This window comes from Branchiostoma floridae, chromosome 2 (assembly GCF_000003815.2).
Source record: "Branchiostoma floridae strain S238N-H82 chromosome 2, Bfl_VNyyK, whole genome shotgun sequence".
NCBI classification, from domain to species: domain Eukaryota; kingdom Metazoa; phylum Chordata; class Leptocardii; order Amphioxiformes; family Branchiostomatidae; genus Branchiostoma; species Branchiostoma floridae.
In genome coordinates, this window is record NC_049980.1 from 27,746,966 (window position 1) to 27,765,916 (window position 18,951).

Genomic DNA, 18,951 nt, shown 5'->3' on the forward strand with positions numbered 1-18,951 from the left:
TGTGACAGCTTTTCATAATCAGGTAAACAAATGTTTTTAAAAGACCCCAAACTGTAAAACACTAGCAATTACAGCATCCACACATTTGGAACTTTGGGCCTTAAAGTGAACACATAATGGTCAGGCATTTCTACAACTACCCTTACATAGTTTCAGAAAACTTAGAAAAGTAAAGGTTCTCAAACATCTACTGATTGTCTGATGCCACACTGACCATATTTTGTGGTCCAAGTCTAGATTCCTTTGTTTGTCACATCACGAACAATATCAAAATGCCCAAAAAAGGACCATAGCCATGGCTATATTGTTCTTTTTAAGTATTCTTACTGGGTGGTGTGACCTGGTTATGATTCTGACGTGGTCATTGCGAAGAGGTACTCTATGAGCACGGAAACCTCAAGCCAGTTAATATGTTAATAGTCCTTGTTCATAGAACAGGCAAGTCTCACATATCTGTGACTTATAGTATACGCATATTTTCTTTAAAGCTTTGTTAATGAACATAAAACATTTTGGTCGCAAAGCCTATGCACTGATATCGTGGTTCCGGCCTCTATACAGTTGACAATTTTGCAAAGAAATCTATTTCTATAAGGCTTACGGTGCAAAAGATTAACGGCACGGTGACCTAGCAACACAGGATATTTTATCTCTTTTTTAAGGATTACGTAAATTTTATTCGTAAAATTCCTAATCATTATGGCAAATTCAAAGACTGTGTCCACAATTGACATTCAACATTTACCTAGCCTAGATACTTACATACTTCAAAGAGCGCACATTTCACCATGTCACGTTTCCATGCATTAAGTCGTTGTCCAGGATATAGCAGACAGTTGTACAACAGTACGGCATGTATTTAGATCAGAGTTGAAGACATGTACAAATATGGACTGTTTCAGGTTAGGACTTCTTCGCAAAATTACTGAAGTGTCCCGGAGACTACTTCAAACATTTGATCAGCCCAAATAACGGCAACCTAAAATGTCCTTGGTCGAGTGAACTCTTTCTCGCCCTGTGTACAACTAATCATGCGCTTAAGTAACGATATTAGACACATATATTCGGCACGTGTACAATAAAAGACTAGGCATAACTGCCAGCTAAGTAATTGCATGGCATTTCATGAAGTATTGCAATATAATTTGTTTCATACACCAATGAACACATCCTCTACTCGAAACAACTTGTTTTGTCAAGATACTAGTTAAGGACAAGACCTTATGGCAGTCATGGTGTTACCTCTCTAAGGATGCACTGAACTGAACTGAACTAGTTAAAATAGGCAACAATGCTAAAGATGAGGATCAGGAGGCCTATAAGATGTATATGATAGATGATGTACATAAGTGATGTACATAGGTGTTTGTGGATTACACAGTTTAAACAATGAAATATTATAGAGATGTGTGTTACGTCTTATTTGATCTTTATATGATTTTCCAATATTTTTCAAACTTTCGGCAAACTTCTGGCTTCACATTGCAAAGAATCACTGTGTCAGACAATGCAGTAAAAATAAAAGATAGGTTCATAACACAGATATGATTTTAGATGAAGAGAAAATGTTTTGACACGATACTAAGGACAAATGACCTTATGCAAGTATTGATGTCACCACTCTGAGGATGAACTTAACTGAACTTAACTAGTTATGGTGACTGAATAGGCAGCAATGCTGAAGGTGATTGTGAAATATGTGGAAACTATTACATGACCTATTCAACTTCACAGAGCCTTAAGTCAGAATTTGCGGTTCACCGAGGGGTCACTTTCATAACCTTTATTCTAATTGTAGACGTAAAGACATATTTTGAATATGTACATGGATGGAATGTTCTTGGCTGCCACACTGATCCACGTGTGATATTTGATTGCCCCACATAGCCGAGCTGCGGTATGCTCTGTAAATCGTCCTGGTCAGCGTCTGACCGGACCACATTAGCCGATGACCTATATCTGCTATATGGGTCATTTCTGGAGGCTTCTTAGGCATTTATGTGCACAGGAACCCCTTCTGTCCCTGTACACAGCACCCAACCAATGATACGCCTTCCTCCTGATTCGCCAAGAGATTGATAGGACGTGATTACACTGATGAACTTAAACAAACTTCGAAGGCTGCAAGTATTTAACCGCATGTCGGTATAGCTCAGAATCCACCGCTTACAACTCCGTGGTAAGACTGCCCCGTTCGAAGCCCACAAGAGCGCAGCATGGCGACCCAGTTGGCAATCCAAACTCTGCACGATGCCAAGATGACCCGAGCCGCTGAGAAGAAACAGCTCTCCGTCCTGAACGGCCGCTTCGCCTCCTACATCGAGAGGGTGCAGGCCCTGAACCAGAGCAATGCCGCCCTGGAGAGTCAGCTGCAGGCCGTCCAGGCCAAAGCCTCCCCCGTAGACAAGGGGAAGTACGAGGGGATGCTGAGGGCGCTGCGCGCTCAGGTGGACGGGCTGTCTCAGCAGAAGGCTCAGGTGGAAGCTGAAAGGAACAGCTGGCAGGCACAGGCAGAGGAATGGCAGGGGAAGTACGTTAATAATATGTTATTGCTGCTTTCATATGATCTTGTGAATACCGATTTCTATACCCCCATTCTAAATTCTATACCCCCCCTTCTTACCCCGGTCTCGTCGCGCTCTCTCTGCGACCTCAAATTGGTAAAAGCGCAGTGAGAGCGCGGTGGGATCGCAATTGACGCCATGGTCGCCATCATCTCCGTAACTGGGTTAAAAAAAAGTCGCAGTGAGAGCGCGGAGGACGGCGAGCCAACGATGAGTGCAGAGAGAGTGCCAAGAGAGCGCACAGCGAGCACAACATGTCTCAACAGCGGTTTATAATAATAAGTACCATTTTAACTAGGACGGCGCTCTCACCGCTTTCTCTGAACTCTCACCTGTGGTTATTGAATAAGTATATTCGACACAGAGAGAACCCGGAGAAATGTTCAAAATGTGCCGATGTACAAACTGAGATGGAATAACCAAGGTTAAGGCAAAGGCTTACCATTTCTGAACTTATTCTTGGACATGATGATATTAAGATTTCTTGTTCTTTAACTGTACATTTAAATTTTTGAATTCCTATTTTCAATAGGTCGAAGTGTTTCAGTGTTCTACGATTTACACAAATGCGCGCTCTGTTGGTGCTCACAGCGCTCACTGCGCGCTATCTTGGCGTTCATTGTTAAATCGCCGTCCTTGGCGCTCTCACGGCGACTGTTTTGGCCCGGTGTAATTTCAAAACGGCGAACTGTACGATCATTCAATTTGCAGGGACTGACATGGTCATCAAGTTTTATAATTCCGAAATATTTATATCATTATGACATAAAATAATGTAATTATGATTTTTTTGGCCAAAACGGGAAATTCCCATAATACTTAAATATTTCACACAAAAAAGTTCACAAGAAAGGCTTCTCATCAATATATGAGTGTAATAAGTCTTCTGTTGCCACAAGCCGACGCAACGACGTCTAAATGATGTCATAAAATAACAGCATCTGTATTTTAGCTATCCGCCATCTTGGATAGAGGAAATGAGATATTAGTAAAGTTACATGTCATCAATGTTAACTACCTCCTTATGTTATGTTATGTTAGCTCCTACAAAAAACTTTGTTTGCTTGTGAATCGGTGACAGTAAAGCATAGTTAAACAATTTGGGTATATCAAATTCACTAAACATGCATTGTTTTACTGATTAATAGGTGCGAAGAGCAGTATACGGTGCGCTCGGGGCTGAAGGCCGAAATCGAAAGGAACAAAGCGGTTAGTCTTCGTCCATTAGTTCTTTTGATAAAGAGTATGAAATAAAATAAAAACATCTGTGCCCTCTTAGATTAACCTGTTACCTTTCAAACAAGGAAGGCTGCACTTTAAGTCGTCTTATGTCTGATTAAATACAAATATCGAGGATCCGTTTGATTGACGTTATAGTTGCACGGGTGCAACATTGTAACGAAAAACGTAAAGTTGACAGTCTGTTCCTTCAGTTATGAAGTGGGGGAACCGTAGCTTCTACCAAATGAAACAATTAAAGATTCGTTACCGCCATACAGCCCGCCGCAATATAATTTTTGTACTTGAGTAACTGATTTTGGGCGTATCTTCCTACCTTGATGTCAAACCTTCTATGACGTAACAGACCTTAATGTTTTAGGAACTGGCAATCATCAACGCTGCTCGTTCGGGCTTCGAGAGCAGGCTGGTGGCCGCGCAGAAAGAGATCGAGGCCGTGAATACGACTCACTCTGCGGTAAGCACGTCCGTCTGTCTGTCTGTCTGTCTGTTTGTGATGCAAATTATTCAGTTGCAGGGCTCCTTCTTTTTGAAATGTATGAATTGCTGTCGACTGCCTTTACGACTTGATATTGAGCAAATTATAGGGAACATTACTGGTCCCTTCTGTTTTCTACAACGTAATATTTTACATAAGACTCACCACAACATTCATATTGGTTGATCGCCAGCGAAAGACTCCAACCAAGACGCTGAGAAGAAACCCGCGCGATCGCCTGGAAGTTAATTGGTGGGATTTCACCCCCTAAAAATGGCTGTTGTCTGAGAAGACACAAAGAATTTGAATAGTAGACAAAACTGTAACAATTCAGTTCCCAAACTGCTTGTTCGGCAGGTGTAGCCAGCTACCCAGCCCTCTAATAGATCACGTCAGACCGCTACTGTCACTGATCTTGGAGGCTGTGTGAGGTTGTTTATGCCTGTCGCCAAATCAGATAACAAACGTTCCCACCGCAAGTACGGTGGTTGTCACGGTTATATCATCCACGTATAAGACTAGAAATTGCCGTTTTTGTGACGTTTTGTGGTTTTCTGGCTTTCTAAAGAAAGAAGAAAGGGTCTTTGACTGCCATTTGTATCCCACATTGCTTAACTTAACAATATGTTGTGCAGAAGTTACTGTAACAAACGTTACCATTGTTAGATGCTTTCTAAAATCTCTATCTGACCTGGTTCAAAAATGCTGCCCACTTTTCAAATGTCTCTAGGGATGTCAACTCATATCTAAATGATGTAGCAAATTGTGTTAATCATATCGAAGGAAAAAGGGTAAACTTATCTGTTTTAACAAAAGTTACCGGTAACGTTTGTTACCTGCCATGTAATACATAACCAATCGGTAAGAAGAAATAAGTTTGGCTATTTTGGCATTTTTGGCTATGGTTGAAAGAGGAATTTTCCTAAAGAATCAAGTAGGTTTTACTGAAAAATAAGCCAAATTATGTTTAAAAATTTGCCATTCTTTACATTTCACTGAGGAAGAGTGGGAAAAATTAAAAAAAAAATACAAGTGTAAGTCATTGCTTCTAATAAAGCGGAGTATATCAAATCCGTTCCTTGTCAAATGATCGACGACTTCTTTAATCAGTAGTCAGACTGTAACCGAAATACCTTTCCAAGCACTAGCCATTTTTAGTAATAAAATACAGCATAAAGTTTGCTCCGTAAATAATACATTATCTTATGTATGATACGTTACATATTACTCAATGAATATCAATAGAAATATACTCTAGGAAATAACACATAAACCTTGAACAAACCTGTTAACTGTTGTTGCATTTTACAGGAGATCGCAGCTATGCGGGGAGAGTTGGCCCAGACTGTGACTGCGATAGAGGCGAAGCAGGCGGCTGTGACAGGACCGGACCTCAGCGACACCCTGAGGGAGATCCGTGAGCAGTACGAGGTGGTCGGCCAGGCGAACAGGCAGGACGCTGAGGCGAAGTACAGGGCGAAGGTGAGAACAGATAACACCTATCCTGAATTGTTGTGTTTGAAATGTAGTTATTTTGTAACGTTACCTCTAATAGTTAAAAAAAGATCGAGAAACTTAAACTCGTACCTTCAACCAAGGGAACGAGCTAGACATGCAAACGTTATGTGTGGCCATTTTGTAAAGTTAAGTGTGGCCGGTCATGCAAATATGCCAGTTTATACAGGTTGATTATGTTGATTTACATGTATGTAGATGTCTATTAGAAAAATGGCGTCTACGAGTTAAATCATAATTGGCCAACTGCGCGTACTATATTTAAATGATTCAATACCATACCATGTTACCAGATTAGCTTTGTCGACGAAGTATAACATGTTATTACGTGTGGTTGCTGCTATGTGACAGTTTTTATTTATAACCTAAGTTTGCGGAGATAGCCCTGCAACGGCAGAAAGACAGCGACGCTCTGGCAGCCGCCAGGGCAGAAGTGGCTGAGTTCCAAAAGAAGGTTGACACCCTGAGGGCCGAGGCCGAGTCTATCAGGAGCAAGGTGAGTGGGTTGCCAGTAGGAGCTGGCTGTTCGGGTAAAATGTGTCCGTGGATTATATCTAACTTTGTCAAGCCAATGAGCACGAATAGTAACAATCATTGGGACTCCATGATAATGCACTGGTATACATCGTAGCAAATTTAGGTTGGTGATTGAGCATTTTTAACTGCTATCTTTTGAACATATCGAATTTATCGTAAATTTACTCTGTTCTAATTCATTTGTTCCTATTTTATCGTGGCAATTCCCTGCTGTAGTCATCGCAAGGCAAACTCATACATAATCTTTAAAATGCACCTGTTCTCTTGTATCCATAACAGAACATCGCCATGGAAGACGGAATGAAGCAAACGGATGCCCGCATACAGAAGGAGATGGAATCGTACAGGCAGGCCATCGCCAAACGCGAGGCGCAGATCGAGCAGATGAAGCTGGAGACGGCACAAAATCTCACCAACTACCAGGAGCTGATGAACGTCAAGATGGCGCTCGACCTCGAGATAGCCGCTTACAGGAAGCTGTTGGAGGGAGAGGAGATAAGGTACAGACACGGTTTTGCCATGTTTTATGTTCCTATGCATCGGGCTGACACTGTATTCATTCCTAGTCCTGTCAAAACTTTGGAAAAAAATCAAGAGACTTACTGCAACTCCAACCATACCTCACATGAAGTGCACATTCACCATGATTCCATTCCATAGCTTAATTTTATTGATTTCTTTTCTTAAACCATTCATAATTCATATCTATGTTATTTTGTTGTCGAGCGATTCTTTAAACGTAATTCAAAAGAAATATGGGTGGGTAGACAATTCAAGTAAAAACTGATGATTTTTACCTTTAGCTTATCAAGTGCCATCGTGAAAAACTAAAACGCAATAATTGAATCCTATTGAAGCAAATCTTCACATGTTTCCCTAGTCTATACTCTGTTCTGTTTTTAGGTTATTGTACGTCTAACTACAATCTTTATTTCTTGATTCGTCCCATAGGCTGGCCGGTCAGGCTTAGTCGCCCCAGCCGGTTCAGACGGCCCAGACCTCCGAGCCAGTGGCAGCACCACCTCAGTAAAAGTATTCGGCTGCGCAATAGGAGAATGTTAGGACGTAAAATTTCATAACGAGTCTCAAATAGCTTTGATATATGTGACAATCGACGGGACAAGTCAAAAATATCTATCAAGGCAGAAGAAAAAGGGAATGGCAACATAAAAGATGGGAAAATAATATCAGAGAATAGAAAAGCATGAGAAAAAGTGAAACACTGAGAAATGCAGGAAACAGGGAAGTGTGGGGAAAACAGGTTCTTCCGTGGTGCCCCAACCCTCAAATAGTTCGACTAAGGGATAGATGACACATAAAGCGTAGATTTCAAAGATTCCATGTATGTATGGATCCATGAATGGATGTCTTCACGATACAGGTTACACGTGAACACCGTTGCTATTCTGGTAAGAAAATTAAGAAACTGCAGCGAAACTGTCAGGTCACGGTATATATCAAGACGAAAGCATGTCTCTAAGTTACGTATGTATACACTAGGTTGGCGAACAGCTACGTACACAGTAAATGATAGATGTAAAGGCACTGAGCATCACATGTACGTCACGTTATTAGTGCACCTTAATCGGAAACTACTGTGGCATTTTAGTCAAATATAGAAGCATCGTACGTAATAAACGAAGAAGATCAAACTTAAAGAATTATTTTCTGAATGGTTCATTGCTCGTGTTTTCTTCTTCGAAATGTAGATTCTTTTCTTTTTCATTTGTTATTCACTTCATTATCAGAAGCTGGTAACCGCAGCTAGAATCTGTACCCGTTAGCTGACAATGATGTTATTCGACATGTCCATGTCCAGGACCATCGTCCCGTCTCTAGGTGACGGCAATGACTTGACGGCAATAGAATCAAAATTGGCCATTTTTGTCAAAATGCCTATCAACAAACGATTTTCAGTCCCTATAAAATTGTTGCCAACTAAATGTTAGGAACATTCATCCAATATGGTGCCTTTTTCTGGCGTTATACGACATGACATTTGGCACAGGCCTCAACCCTATCCAGACTGGGGGGGGGGGAAGTGCCAGCGTAGGGGTCGGAAAAACAAAGAGGGAGTTCGATAATGGGCCCCCTAGCGGCCTGCTAAGGTACTTCGGCGGACGTTTATTAGAGTATTGTTGGCAACGATTTACAAAAACTTGTTTCCATGGTGACGGGTTTCTGAAAGGCATTTGCAAAAATCAATAATTTTGGTTTAAAGAATGGGATTTTAAGATTTTTTGCTGAAATATCCGTCTTTTCATATACCTTTAATATCTTACATATCTTAATGTGCTATCTATAATTAGATATAAATAAATTATGGTTAATTGGTCAAAATCCAAGATGGCTGACAATATCATGATGAAAAGTATATCCAGCATATTTTCATCACTACTTGGCATTTTCTTAACCCAATCCAGACCGGGCTTTTTTGGGATACCTGGGACCGGGGGGGGGGGGCTCTTTTGACCCCCCCTTCGTATTTTCAAAACGGCTTGAGTTATGATCACCAAATTTGGAGGGGATGATGTACTAGTAACGTTTTATATTTTCTGTAAGTTTGGTATCGTTATGACGCAATATGACGTAATTATGACGTCATAATGCCACATTTTAGGCTAAAATCGTCTATATATGAAATTTCCGCTATACTTAAATGTATTAAAGAAAACAATGACTATAAAGGTTATCGTCTTGGTGTCTAAGTATGCCAAGTCTTTTGTTGCCAATGACGACGACACTGACGCCAATATGACGTCAGAAAATGACGTCATTTGTCGGCCATCTTGGATCGACAAGCTTGAATTTTCTAAAATACGATTTTTTCCACATATAACCCCAAAACCCAATGGAAGTGGACTAAAAAGGTTCAAATGATTATGTTATGTAAGAAAATAAAAGATTTTGACGGAATTTGAGTAAAAATAACATGTGTTTATCGTTGAAAATGGCATTGTACGCCATCTTGAATTTTGACCCATGACGTCATCAAATTAGCATAAATTATGAATAATTGATTAGAAATGTAACTTAAAATTGCACAAGATAGGGGTCAGCCAAATCCACTCATATTTTGTATGTGGGATAGGAGGGTAGAACCTTCATCAACCATACAATTAAAAATTCTCAGGTATCTTTGATTAATATGCAGTTCTGGGATCCCCCATAGTGACCCTAAAAATCAAGGTATTTTGAGCTGAAATTTGTCAAATTCCGATCCCTGTCATGGTAATATTAGAAACAGTATTCGATTTTGATTTCCAGATGCCCGAAGTACAGCAGTTTCTTACTACAAAATCTGTGGCCTCGGCATTGTTTTATAGATATAAGATGTCTTTTCTTAGTCGAACCTTATATTTTGAATGATACTTAAATTTTGACGTCGAGGGTTTCGGGTTTAATTTCTAGCGCTGTGTAAACTTTACACTTTCTAATTTTATTTAACACTCAAGGATGAAGCTTTATGCTTGCGGTGGTGGCGTTCTCACGGCGATGATGCAAATTTGCCAACGCAGCGGAAGCGACATGAGAGCGCCGTCAAGTAGAATGGGGGTATAACGTCCGGCAGACAAGGGCACGAGTTCAGTCACTCTTTGCCTGATGATTTAGGCTTTCCGTCTATATCATACTTATGAAACTTAAATGATCGAAATCCGTTAATCTTTAATTAACAAATCGTGCTAAAAGGCTGTGCTACGACGGGTTTCAGATCGCACTTTACAACAAAACTAATACATAGAAATACATTTTCTGGAGTATTGTGCTGTAATGACCTCAGTAGGAGTGTAAGGAAAAGTGCTTTAATGTTTAACGTTTAGCAGACGCCGAAACAAGTTTTTTTATGTCATTTCTGTCAGAATCTTTAGCAAAACTGTTGCTCAGACCGTTGGTACAGGGGTATTCAGTCATGTTTCAAGCAAAGAAAAGCAAAGAGTCAAGTTCCCTTTTACATGATTATACTCCTGTCAGCTCTTATATCAAGTATTACTGTTAAAATGATAATTGATTAGAAATGCTTATTTCTACATGGGGGATATAAGAATACCCGAAAAGGAATTGATTTTACACATTTTTATTTTTGCTCTTTTACGTCATCCAGTAGATACTTACTACATCACTGCGTATATGTAGTATGTCGCATACAATAAAGAATACTCATAGAAATGACTACATCATGCATATTGAAAATTTATCTAGAAACAATGCGATATAATAAAGATCAAGAACAAGGCTATTTTGTGATGAATAAAAGTACATTGTACTTTTTGCCCGATACTGTATGGCTCCGCTACATAGCGCGAACTGCAGACTAAGGTGCATACAGTACGATCTTCCCTCTAGAACTGAAGGATTTAATTTCCATCGTGAGCGCACGCCTGACCTCACGGCTGCATGGTGACCTCAGGACTGCTGACCTCAGGACTGCTTTAGAACTGAAGAGCCTGTCATAGGGGTAGAGTTTATGAAATGATCATAATAAGAAGTTGAAACATAGAATAACGACGATTTCAGTTGTTCCGTGTTTTAAGATAGAGATTTCTTTTAATGATGTGAAACGCAGAAGAAAAGCGGATCCGCAGAAAATAACAATATTTGATGCTGCAAAGTTTATATAAATCCAAAGCCAATATTGCCACATAACTTATGAGCAATTTGTCTTAAAGAAAAATACTGGGATGGTGGAAAATCATCCAATCTTTGTGTTATAAAACGATAAACTAATCCGTATCATAAGCATGTTATTATGGAAGCATTCTCACCCCAGTTCCTCCCTCCAGCAGCTTCCTGTAGGCCGCTATCTCCACGTCCAGGGACATCTTGATGCTCATCAGCTCCTGGTACTCCACGCTGTGCTGTGACATCTCCCCCCTCATCCTCTCCATCTGCCGCTCCAGTTCGGCAATAGCGACCTTGTACTCCGCAATCTCCCTCAGTCGGCGGGCCTCTGTTTCCGCCATGGACGACTCCAGCGAACCGGACTATTATAAAAACAGGTAAGAAAATAAAGTAAATACTAGTAACATCTACTTACATATCCTCTACTCTGTATAAACGTGTCTAACGACATTTCCAAAGCAACATCCCCCACCTGTTGTGCAGTATGGGGCAGGTGGCTGCACTGTAGATAACTCACACTGTTATTCAATATTAACAAATATAACAAACTAGAATATAGTGCCTAATATTTCTAATTTAATCTGTCCAGAGCAAATAGAGAAAAAATCGTCACATCGTCACATCGTTATTTATTCTTTTGCAGTTTCATACTTGCCTCACATTGGTTTTTAATGTGGAATTCAAGCATTTTTGGCAATGGACAAGAATATCGTTAAGAATGTGAAGGTTCTTGCCTTTCGCGATTTTCAGTTTTTTTTTTCTTCAGATTTTCAGATGCTCAGGACTGCAAACTATATCTTACATGTATATCTTTCACATGTATATCTTACACTGCATGTCACCACTATCACGTTGGTGGTAGTACTTTTATATGGTAGACAGAGTTATAATATAGACGATGACCCAACCTTGCTCCTTAGAGCCTCCGTCTCGCCGGTGATGGACTGTAGAGTCACCTTCAGGTTGGTCAGCTCGGACCGGAGGGCGAGCAGAGACTCGTTATCCGCCTCCCGCTGCCGGGACAGCTCACTGAACTAGGTGTTGAAACAAAAGGAACATTAACTTGTTTTTGTTGTATGTGTGTATATCGTTGTTTCTTTGTATATCTGTTATTTCTGACTTCATGCTACACCATACATGTGAGCTGGTGTGTTACGCCGAAGGGCGGTTGTACAGGCAATATAGATACAAAAGTGGATACAGATACCGGCGTCAAGCCTAGTTTCTGAACTTGTAATTCAAATAAATGAGGAATATGGGACATAGCAACATTCCAGCAACTGGAATACTTAATACAATTAACCTAATCCAGCTGGGGTTGGAGGGTGGTGGGGTGGGTCAAAAGTGCCTGCGTCAAATTTGACGTCGTATAGCTGCCAAATGGCTTGTGCTAGAACAACCAAATTTGGTGCCCTTTCCTAGAATAATGTTAACAACAATTTGAAAAAAAAATAGTTAGTTTATAATTTTTCGTGTTGCCATGGCAAGGGGTATCTGACAGGCAAATTTTACAAAAATCACTAATTTTGGTTTAAACAGTGGGATTTTAATATTTTCATGCTAAACTTAACTTCTTTTCATATACCTTTAATATCTAACACATCTTAGTTGAACATTCATAATAAAATATTCATAAATTATGATAATGAGATGACTTAATAGGTCAAATGGCCTGCAATATCATGATGAAAAGTATATCCAGCTTATTTTCACTCGGATATCATCACTACTTGGTATTTTCTTACAGAAAACATTTATGTGGTTTTAGCGTTATATGTTGACAAAATGTATCTTAATTAATTAAGACATTTAAGGCTGATAATCCAAGATAGCGGATAGCTAAACTACAGATGACGTCATTTTATGACGTCATTTTGACGTCATTGCGTCGACGTTTGTAAACAGGAGTCTTATAACACTTAACTATTGATAAAAAACCTTTATTGGTAACTTTTTGTGTGAAATATTTAGAAACGATGGGAATCCCCCCGTTTCATGACGTCATAATTACGTCATAATGAAATATAAAATTCAGGAATTATAAAACAAGCATATCACCCCCTGCAAATTTGGTGACCGTATAGTAAGCAGTTTTGAAAATACGAAGGGGGGGGGGGGGGGGCGAATGAGGGGAATGCCCCAAAGCCCAGTCTGGATAGGGCAATGTCGTAAAACGGATTTCTACTTGGGAAAAATACCAAAGAAAAAACACCAACAAACGAGCGATTCATTTTCTCGTTTTCAATGTTAACATCACAATATTGGTATATTTCCTATATCCGTACTCATAATAAGGTTCTTTTTTTTTAAAGGCCGCTGAAATTAAAATAACACAAAACTCAACATATGTTTGCAGTGCCAGTGGGTCAAAACATTCCATCTCTTCTCACCTTGACCTTGTACTTGGCCTCGGCCTCCTCCCTGTTGGCCTGGCCCATGATCTCGTACTGCAGGCGGATCTCACGCAGCGTCTCGCTCAGGTCTGGGCCTGCAAAGAATGGCGTCTCCGTCTCAGCTATGGCCACGGCCTCGTTCAGTTGGCTCTGCACCCACCTTGTCTCCTGTATGGGAAACACATCAATTGCATATTGAGAAACGAGATGACCATCTACAGTTTACATACTGCGTAAAATGAAAGTTTAACTGGGAAATCTTCAGTGACTTGGTAGTTTCTTGCAACGAAAAGCTATCTCAAAAGGTACATTCTATTTTTCGTTATCGTACATGTACCAAGAAGAAGAGCTCAATGAATTCACGAGGTTTCTAACACTATACAGACATATTTACCTCATCATAGACCCTCTTCAGGAATTCAATCTCCTCCTGTGCTGTGGTCAGCCTGTTTTCCACTCCAACACGCTCCACAGTCGCCGCACCGACCTCCTGAAACATGTCGGGAATTCAAACATCTTGTATATATGATACTCCAAAATAAAGCTAGGAATTGGATATGTTGACGGTATAACAGCACCATTGAGATCTAATGGAACGACAAACAGACCCTCTTGACCGCTGCAAGTTCAGTCCTCCTCGCTGCATTTGCGGCAGTCTCGGCCTCGCATCTGCCAGGAATCAAAGTGAATAGAAAATTTGAATCGTATGTTAATTCAAACTTCGACATGTTCTACTCTGATGATACGTTTCATTCCACTTTTAGCTATGAATGACTATTGAGACAAATCAATAAACAGTTGCTTGATTTCTTTTTATTCCGTTTTATAGTTTTATCTGTGACTTACTTTGCCTGCCACTCCTCGGACTGTGCCTGCCAGCTGGCCCTCTCGGCCTCCTGCTGAGTCGTCTCCTGGGTGAGCTGGTCCACCAGCACGCGCAGCTCAGTCAGCTCCGTCTCGTACACCTCCGTGATGTTTGTCTCCTCGCTCCGACTCGCCTCCTGGATCCGGATTTGGGTCGTCAGTTTGGTGTTGCGCTCCTGCAGGGACCGCACCTTCTCGATGTAGCTGGCGAAGCGGTCGTTCAGGACCACCAGCTCCCTCTTCTCGCCGCTGCGGGTCACCCTGGCGTCAGCGAGGGTCTGCACCGCCCCATCGGTGGCGATGTAATACTTTCCGCCGCCGACTCCAGCTCGTGATTTGGTGGCCATGGCGTGTCCCTAGAGCTTCGAGCGTGATTTTAGTTTGAAACTAGCAAGACCGTCTAGGTGGTATGTTCTGGTGCTAGAGTTCTGGTTCTTTACAGTTTTATCTATGGTCTCTTTACACGCCGTCACCTCCTGCCAATAATGTCCTCGGCCAACGAAGCTCGCTATTGGTGAACTGCATCGTTTCAGATTATAGAAACCCATTGGTTCCTGGTTTCAGCGAGGTTTACCAAGGACATAGCCGACCTCAATGTGTCAGCGCATCACAGGTTCATGACCTGTTTTTTCATCAAATGGCTTCAAATAGAAAGTGCGTCGTAATAACAAATTCCATAGTATGTAGGGCAATCAAATGTTTGAGAAAAAAAATCTTGAAGCTTGTCAAGGCGAATATTTGCCAGAAGTGTACTGGAATTATTTTATCTGTCTAAAAAAAATATGATTTTTAAACAGTTTCTTTACACACACTGTGCTCGTATGAATTTATGGGTTTTACAGTACGTCGATATTCGTAAACTTGTCAGCCTATCTTACATGACGGAACTAGGTTGGAATGCGAGGCTTGGAAATAACAGGTCGTTAGTATTTAGGGCAACCAAATGTTTGATTTAAACCACGGAGACACCATCTTCAGCAAAGTGTGCACGATTATATCTGACCCAATTTTTGATAGCTGCGTATTATTTTGTCTGAATTTGGTAATTAGGCCACAACAACCATTACATCAGCGCGTACATTAATTTTCGCCTGATTTGAAAAACAAAGAAAAGAAACACGCCGCAAATTGACAAATATGTCGTAAACGTATATCGGCCCTGGTCAACTCTAAAGTACAGCTAGTGATACGAAATAATTCTTAAAATTCTACTTACAAAACAATATGCAGCCACTGGATCAAAACCGTTTGTACAATGATTTAAAGTTTTATCAATTCACTTTTTAAAAATTGTTTCAGTGAGAAATGGATATCATTAATAAAGTACTGTTGGGTACATCGGTATGGGCACAGTAAGTGCATGTGGCAAGTAATGTATTGTATCCCAGAGTACAAATATCCATTCGTTTTGGCTTTTAGGCAGTTAAGTTATGCGTCATTCTGTCAGTGATTGAACCCTATGTTCGGATAGGCAGTCTTTAATCTCAGAGACCATCAGGGATTTAAAAATCAACTTGCAATTTCTTGTGTTTTATGGCATGTGTAGATAGTCTATAAGGTATTCAATCGCATACAAATATCCAGTATAAATGTTACCCGTGATGGTATGACAAACTTTTTCAGGATTTGTTGTAGTTAACTTACAGTCTGTGTTCCATCACATACAAATATTCAATAAAATTGCTACAGTTCTAGACTTGATGGATACATAGCTACCAGGACAGGTAATAATGTTGAATACAGGAATAAAAGATCCGTTGCTTGTGATTACACGTTTTGTCCCCTCGATTATTGTGTTGTAAGGCTATTGATCTCAAAATTTGAAAATTTAGGAATCTTGTTTTTTCTGCACGTCTTGTTTCTTCCACTAAATTTGGAGTCAATGGAGAATGTCATCCATAAAATTTCTTGCTGTGGCCTTATATAGACACACTTGTTTCATGTAACATCGTTTTCGGTAGCTTGGTTAGTAAAACGGCTGGGTAATGTGTGGGATATTAACGGTATCCTTTAGCCTTGCTCTAGCCGAGTTAAGTACAGTACTCTAAAGAACAATTTGTTAGGCTGTAGCAAGGGGTATAAGAAATTTAATGCAAGACTCCATATCTGTGCCCACAAGAGGTCATCGATGGGTTATTCCGTTCGCGCAGAAGTTGGTCCATATTGGTAATGACATGTACTTATAAGGCATTGTTTGGTAACGTTCCTTGCCTGCGTGTTTACTGTCACATATGAACCAGTTAATGTGCCAGATTGGACATGGACGAAGTGACTGACTAGCACTTACGTAGATGATCTTGAAATAACGAACCAATTGGGAAAAACATAGCATCAAGACAGTTGCTTTAAAAGCAAGCAGTGCGCAGAAACCTATTATTTGCAGTCCCATACTAGCTACAAAAACACAGGACACTGCTTAGGCTGACTAGAATTGAATCATATTAAAGTGTCAAAATGATTCAACCGAAAACAAGCGAGGCAATTCGAAGCTCTGTAAGGTCCTCTTTGGTCGCCAGGGGTGAAGACTTCAGTAGATCCGGACCCGAATCTTTCAAGGCAAGAACACGCGCCATCCGAGCCGGCAATCTGATCACATCCCTGGGAGGGCCTGGAGGCGCACAGCAGACCATGGCCGGCGCACGCAAGGCTCGAGCCCAGGAGAGGGAGGAACTATCCGCCCTGAACAACCGCTTTGCCTCTTACATCGAGAAGATGCGCTCCCTCCAGCAGCGTAACTGCACGCTGGAGGCACAGGTGCTGAAGCTCCAGGCGACGGAGACGACCGCACACACGAAGGCGCTTTACGAGAAGGAGACCAGAGACCTGCGCACGCTGGTGGACGAGCTGTCCGAGGAAAAGGCCAAAATGGTTCTGGAGAGAAACCAATGGCGGGAACAGGCAGAGGAGTACAAAAGAAAGTAAGTTACTGTTTTGTTTAGGGGCTTCGCACAAGCTCCGTTGACGTTGTATTTGCATATTATTAAACGCCTATCTTGTAGGTTCTCATGGAGGAAAAATAATGTGGCAAGTGCTGTGTAAGGAAATAGAAATCACGTACACAATTGTCAAGAAGACCCAATTAGATGTATCACACGTATTTGCATCAATTTTCTGAAGACAAAGCCCCTTGAGTTACAAGACATAAGGCTAAGATTACATTTGCAGAAACAACAGACAAATAGTTCTTATGGGCGGTGCATGTGCACGTGTTTTATTATGACATGTTTATTGCTGTTTCAAATGAGATTTTGTGACCAAACTGGTGCTGCTGCTCTGTGTCATTAGTTGTGCTGAATGTTGGTTTTAAACTTTCCCTGACAGGTGGGAGGATGAGGCAGCCTGGCATGCGGAGCTGAATACTGAGGTTTCAAAGCTCAATAAAGTAAGCTCAATAAAGTAAGCTCAATAAAGTAAGCTCAATAAAGTAAGCTCAATAAAGTAAGCTCAATAAAGTAAGCTCAATAAAGTAAGTGCCATTGCCTTCGGATATTTCAGTACTGTTAGCTATATCCAACCGAATGACGAATCTTTGTGGGATGAACACATTCAAGCGTTCAACATTTTTGCAGTTGTACCATACCCCCCTCTTTTAGCTGTTTATAAAAAAAAAAATTCACACTCTACATCTTTTTTCTCCAGGACTTGGATGCTGTAACGCTAGTACGTCTGGACCTGCAGAATAAGATTGCTACGATGCAGCAAGAGATCGATTTTATGGTGGTGGTGCACAAGCATGTAAGGTTCCTGTTTTTGTTTTTCATCTGCATAATGATTAAAGCTATAATGTCACGTTTGCACCACTTGATATCTGCTAATGATCTTCCGACCAAGGATACAAGGGGTTCCTCCTACCCCTGACTCGTGTGTCATGGCGGGTGCGTCATCCCTGAAAATACACCTATGGTCTGTCACTGCCACAAAGGCCTGCCACTACCAGTAGTCGCAGCTAGGTACTCATTCGCACCTGAGTTAAGTGAGGAAAGTCGTGTAAATTGCCCTCAGGAGGGGCACAAGATCAGAGACACGGCAGCCGGATTCGAACTCAGACCTCGCGTTCCCACTTAGGTTCGTGAGATTGTAGCCTTCATTATTATGCATATAAAACATAGCTTAATCGCAGTTATATGTACATGTACTGTAGTTTCTCACAGAAAAAAACTATTAGGGGCAATAAAACCTGATGACGTCTTCCATATGGTCCAAGAAATCAAATTTAGAATCCTTACATGCCCATCTATCAATGTTTGTTACAGTTCCATTTTTCTTCATTCATTAATGAGAAAACAATGGAAAGTCAAAATGCCAATTTAGTCAACCTTAATTTACCAGCATCCACTTATATTTACGTATAAGTCGTAGGAGACGTCACCGTATATTTCGTTTTTGTCAATAAATATTGTTGATTAAGATCGTCGTTGTAATTTGGCAGGCGCATAACCCCCACCCCCCCCCCTCTCTCTCTCTTACTCTCTCTTTATATATGTATAAATGTCTGCATTTGCGTGTGTGTGTACGTGCGTGCGTGTGTGTGTGTGCGCGCGTGTGTGTTGTTAATGTATGCGTGTTAAAGATCTGAATATCTTTTTGTTTGCAGGAACTGAAGCAAATTCAGGACCAGTTGAACGAGAGCCTGTCCATTGCACCTGTTGATTGGACTCAGGAGGCCGGACGTGACGTCATTGCTGAACTGTACGACCTGCGCCAGCTGTATGGAGACTTCTGCCGGGCATTCAGGAGGAAG

General features: G+C 40.9%; 3 protein-coding genes across 3 annotated transcripts in view; 2 read left to right on the forward strand and 1 right to left on the reverse strand.

Annotated features, from left to right (window-relative positions):
* The first annotated feature begins 2,137 nt into the window (after window positions 1–2,137).
* On the forward strand, window positions 2,138–7,994 carry LOC118403085 (non-neuronal cytoplasmic intermediate filament protein-like). The gene is given in 8 exon segments (XM_035801536.1): window positions 2,138–2,530; window positions 3,713–3,773; window positions 4,165–4,260; window positions 5,593–5,763; window positions 6,167–6,292; window positions 6,613–6,833; window positions 7,285–7,297; window positions 7,299–7,994. Coding segments are annotated over 8 exon segments (1,116 nt in total). The 5' UTR covers window positions 2,138–2,216; the 3' UTR covers window positions 7,413–7,994.
* A 2,281-nt stretch (window positions 7,995–10,275) lies between these two features.
* LOC118432800 (non-neuronal cytoplasmic intermediate filament protein-like) lies at window positions 10,276–14,646 on the reverse strand. The gene is made up of 7 exons (XM_035844423.1): window positions 14,193–14,646; window positions 13,955–14,015; window positions 13,741–13,836; window positions 13,344–13,514; window positions 11,862–11,987; window positions 11,097–11,315; window positions 10,276–10,778 (listed from the first exon to the last, which is right to left on the reverse strand). Exons 1-7 carry the CDS (start codon window positions 14,555–14,557, stop codon window positions 10,764–10,766), a joined length of 1,053 nt encoding a protein of 350 aa, XP_035700316.1. The 5' UTR covers window positions 14,558–14,646; the 3' UTR covers window positions 10,276–10,763.
* Window positions 14,647–16,561: 1,915 nt separating this feature from the next.
* The window catches only part of LOC118409118 (non-neuronal cytoplasmic intermediate filament protein-like), a 3,702-nt gene continuing 1,312 nt past the window's right edge, over window positions 16,562–18,951 (forward strand). Inside the window, exons 1-4 of the mRNA XM_035809985.1 lie at window positions 16,562–17,128; window positions 17,532–17,592; window positions 17,850–17,945; window positions 18,805–18,917. Coding sequence (XP_035665878.1) covers window positions 16,665–17,128; window positions 17,532–17,592; window positions 17,850–17,945; window positions 18,805–18,917 — 734 coding nt within the window. The 5' untranslated portion in view covers window positions 16,562–16,664. The remainder of the gene's footprint in view (window positions 17,129–17,531; window positions 17,593–17,849; window positions 17,946–18,804; window positions 18,918–18,951) is intronic.

Excerpts from the sequence above, each read along its gene's own strand:
- LOC118432800 (XM_035844423.1), bottom strand. The coding sequence starts at position 14,557 with ATGGCCACCAAATCACGAGCTGGAGTCGGCGGCGGAAAGTATTACATC. Across the intron at positions 13,837-13,954 it reads AACTTGCAGCGGTCAAGAGG|GAGGTCGGTGCGGCGACTGT; the intron begins GTCTGTTTGTCG and ends GACATGTTTCAG. Across the intron at positions 13,515-13,740 it reads TGAAGAGGGTCTATGATGAG|GAGACAAGGTGGGTGCAGAG; the intron begins GTAAATATGTCT and ends TTTCCCATACAG.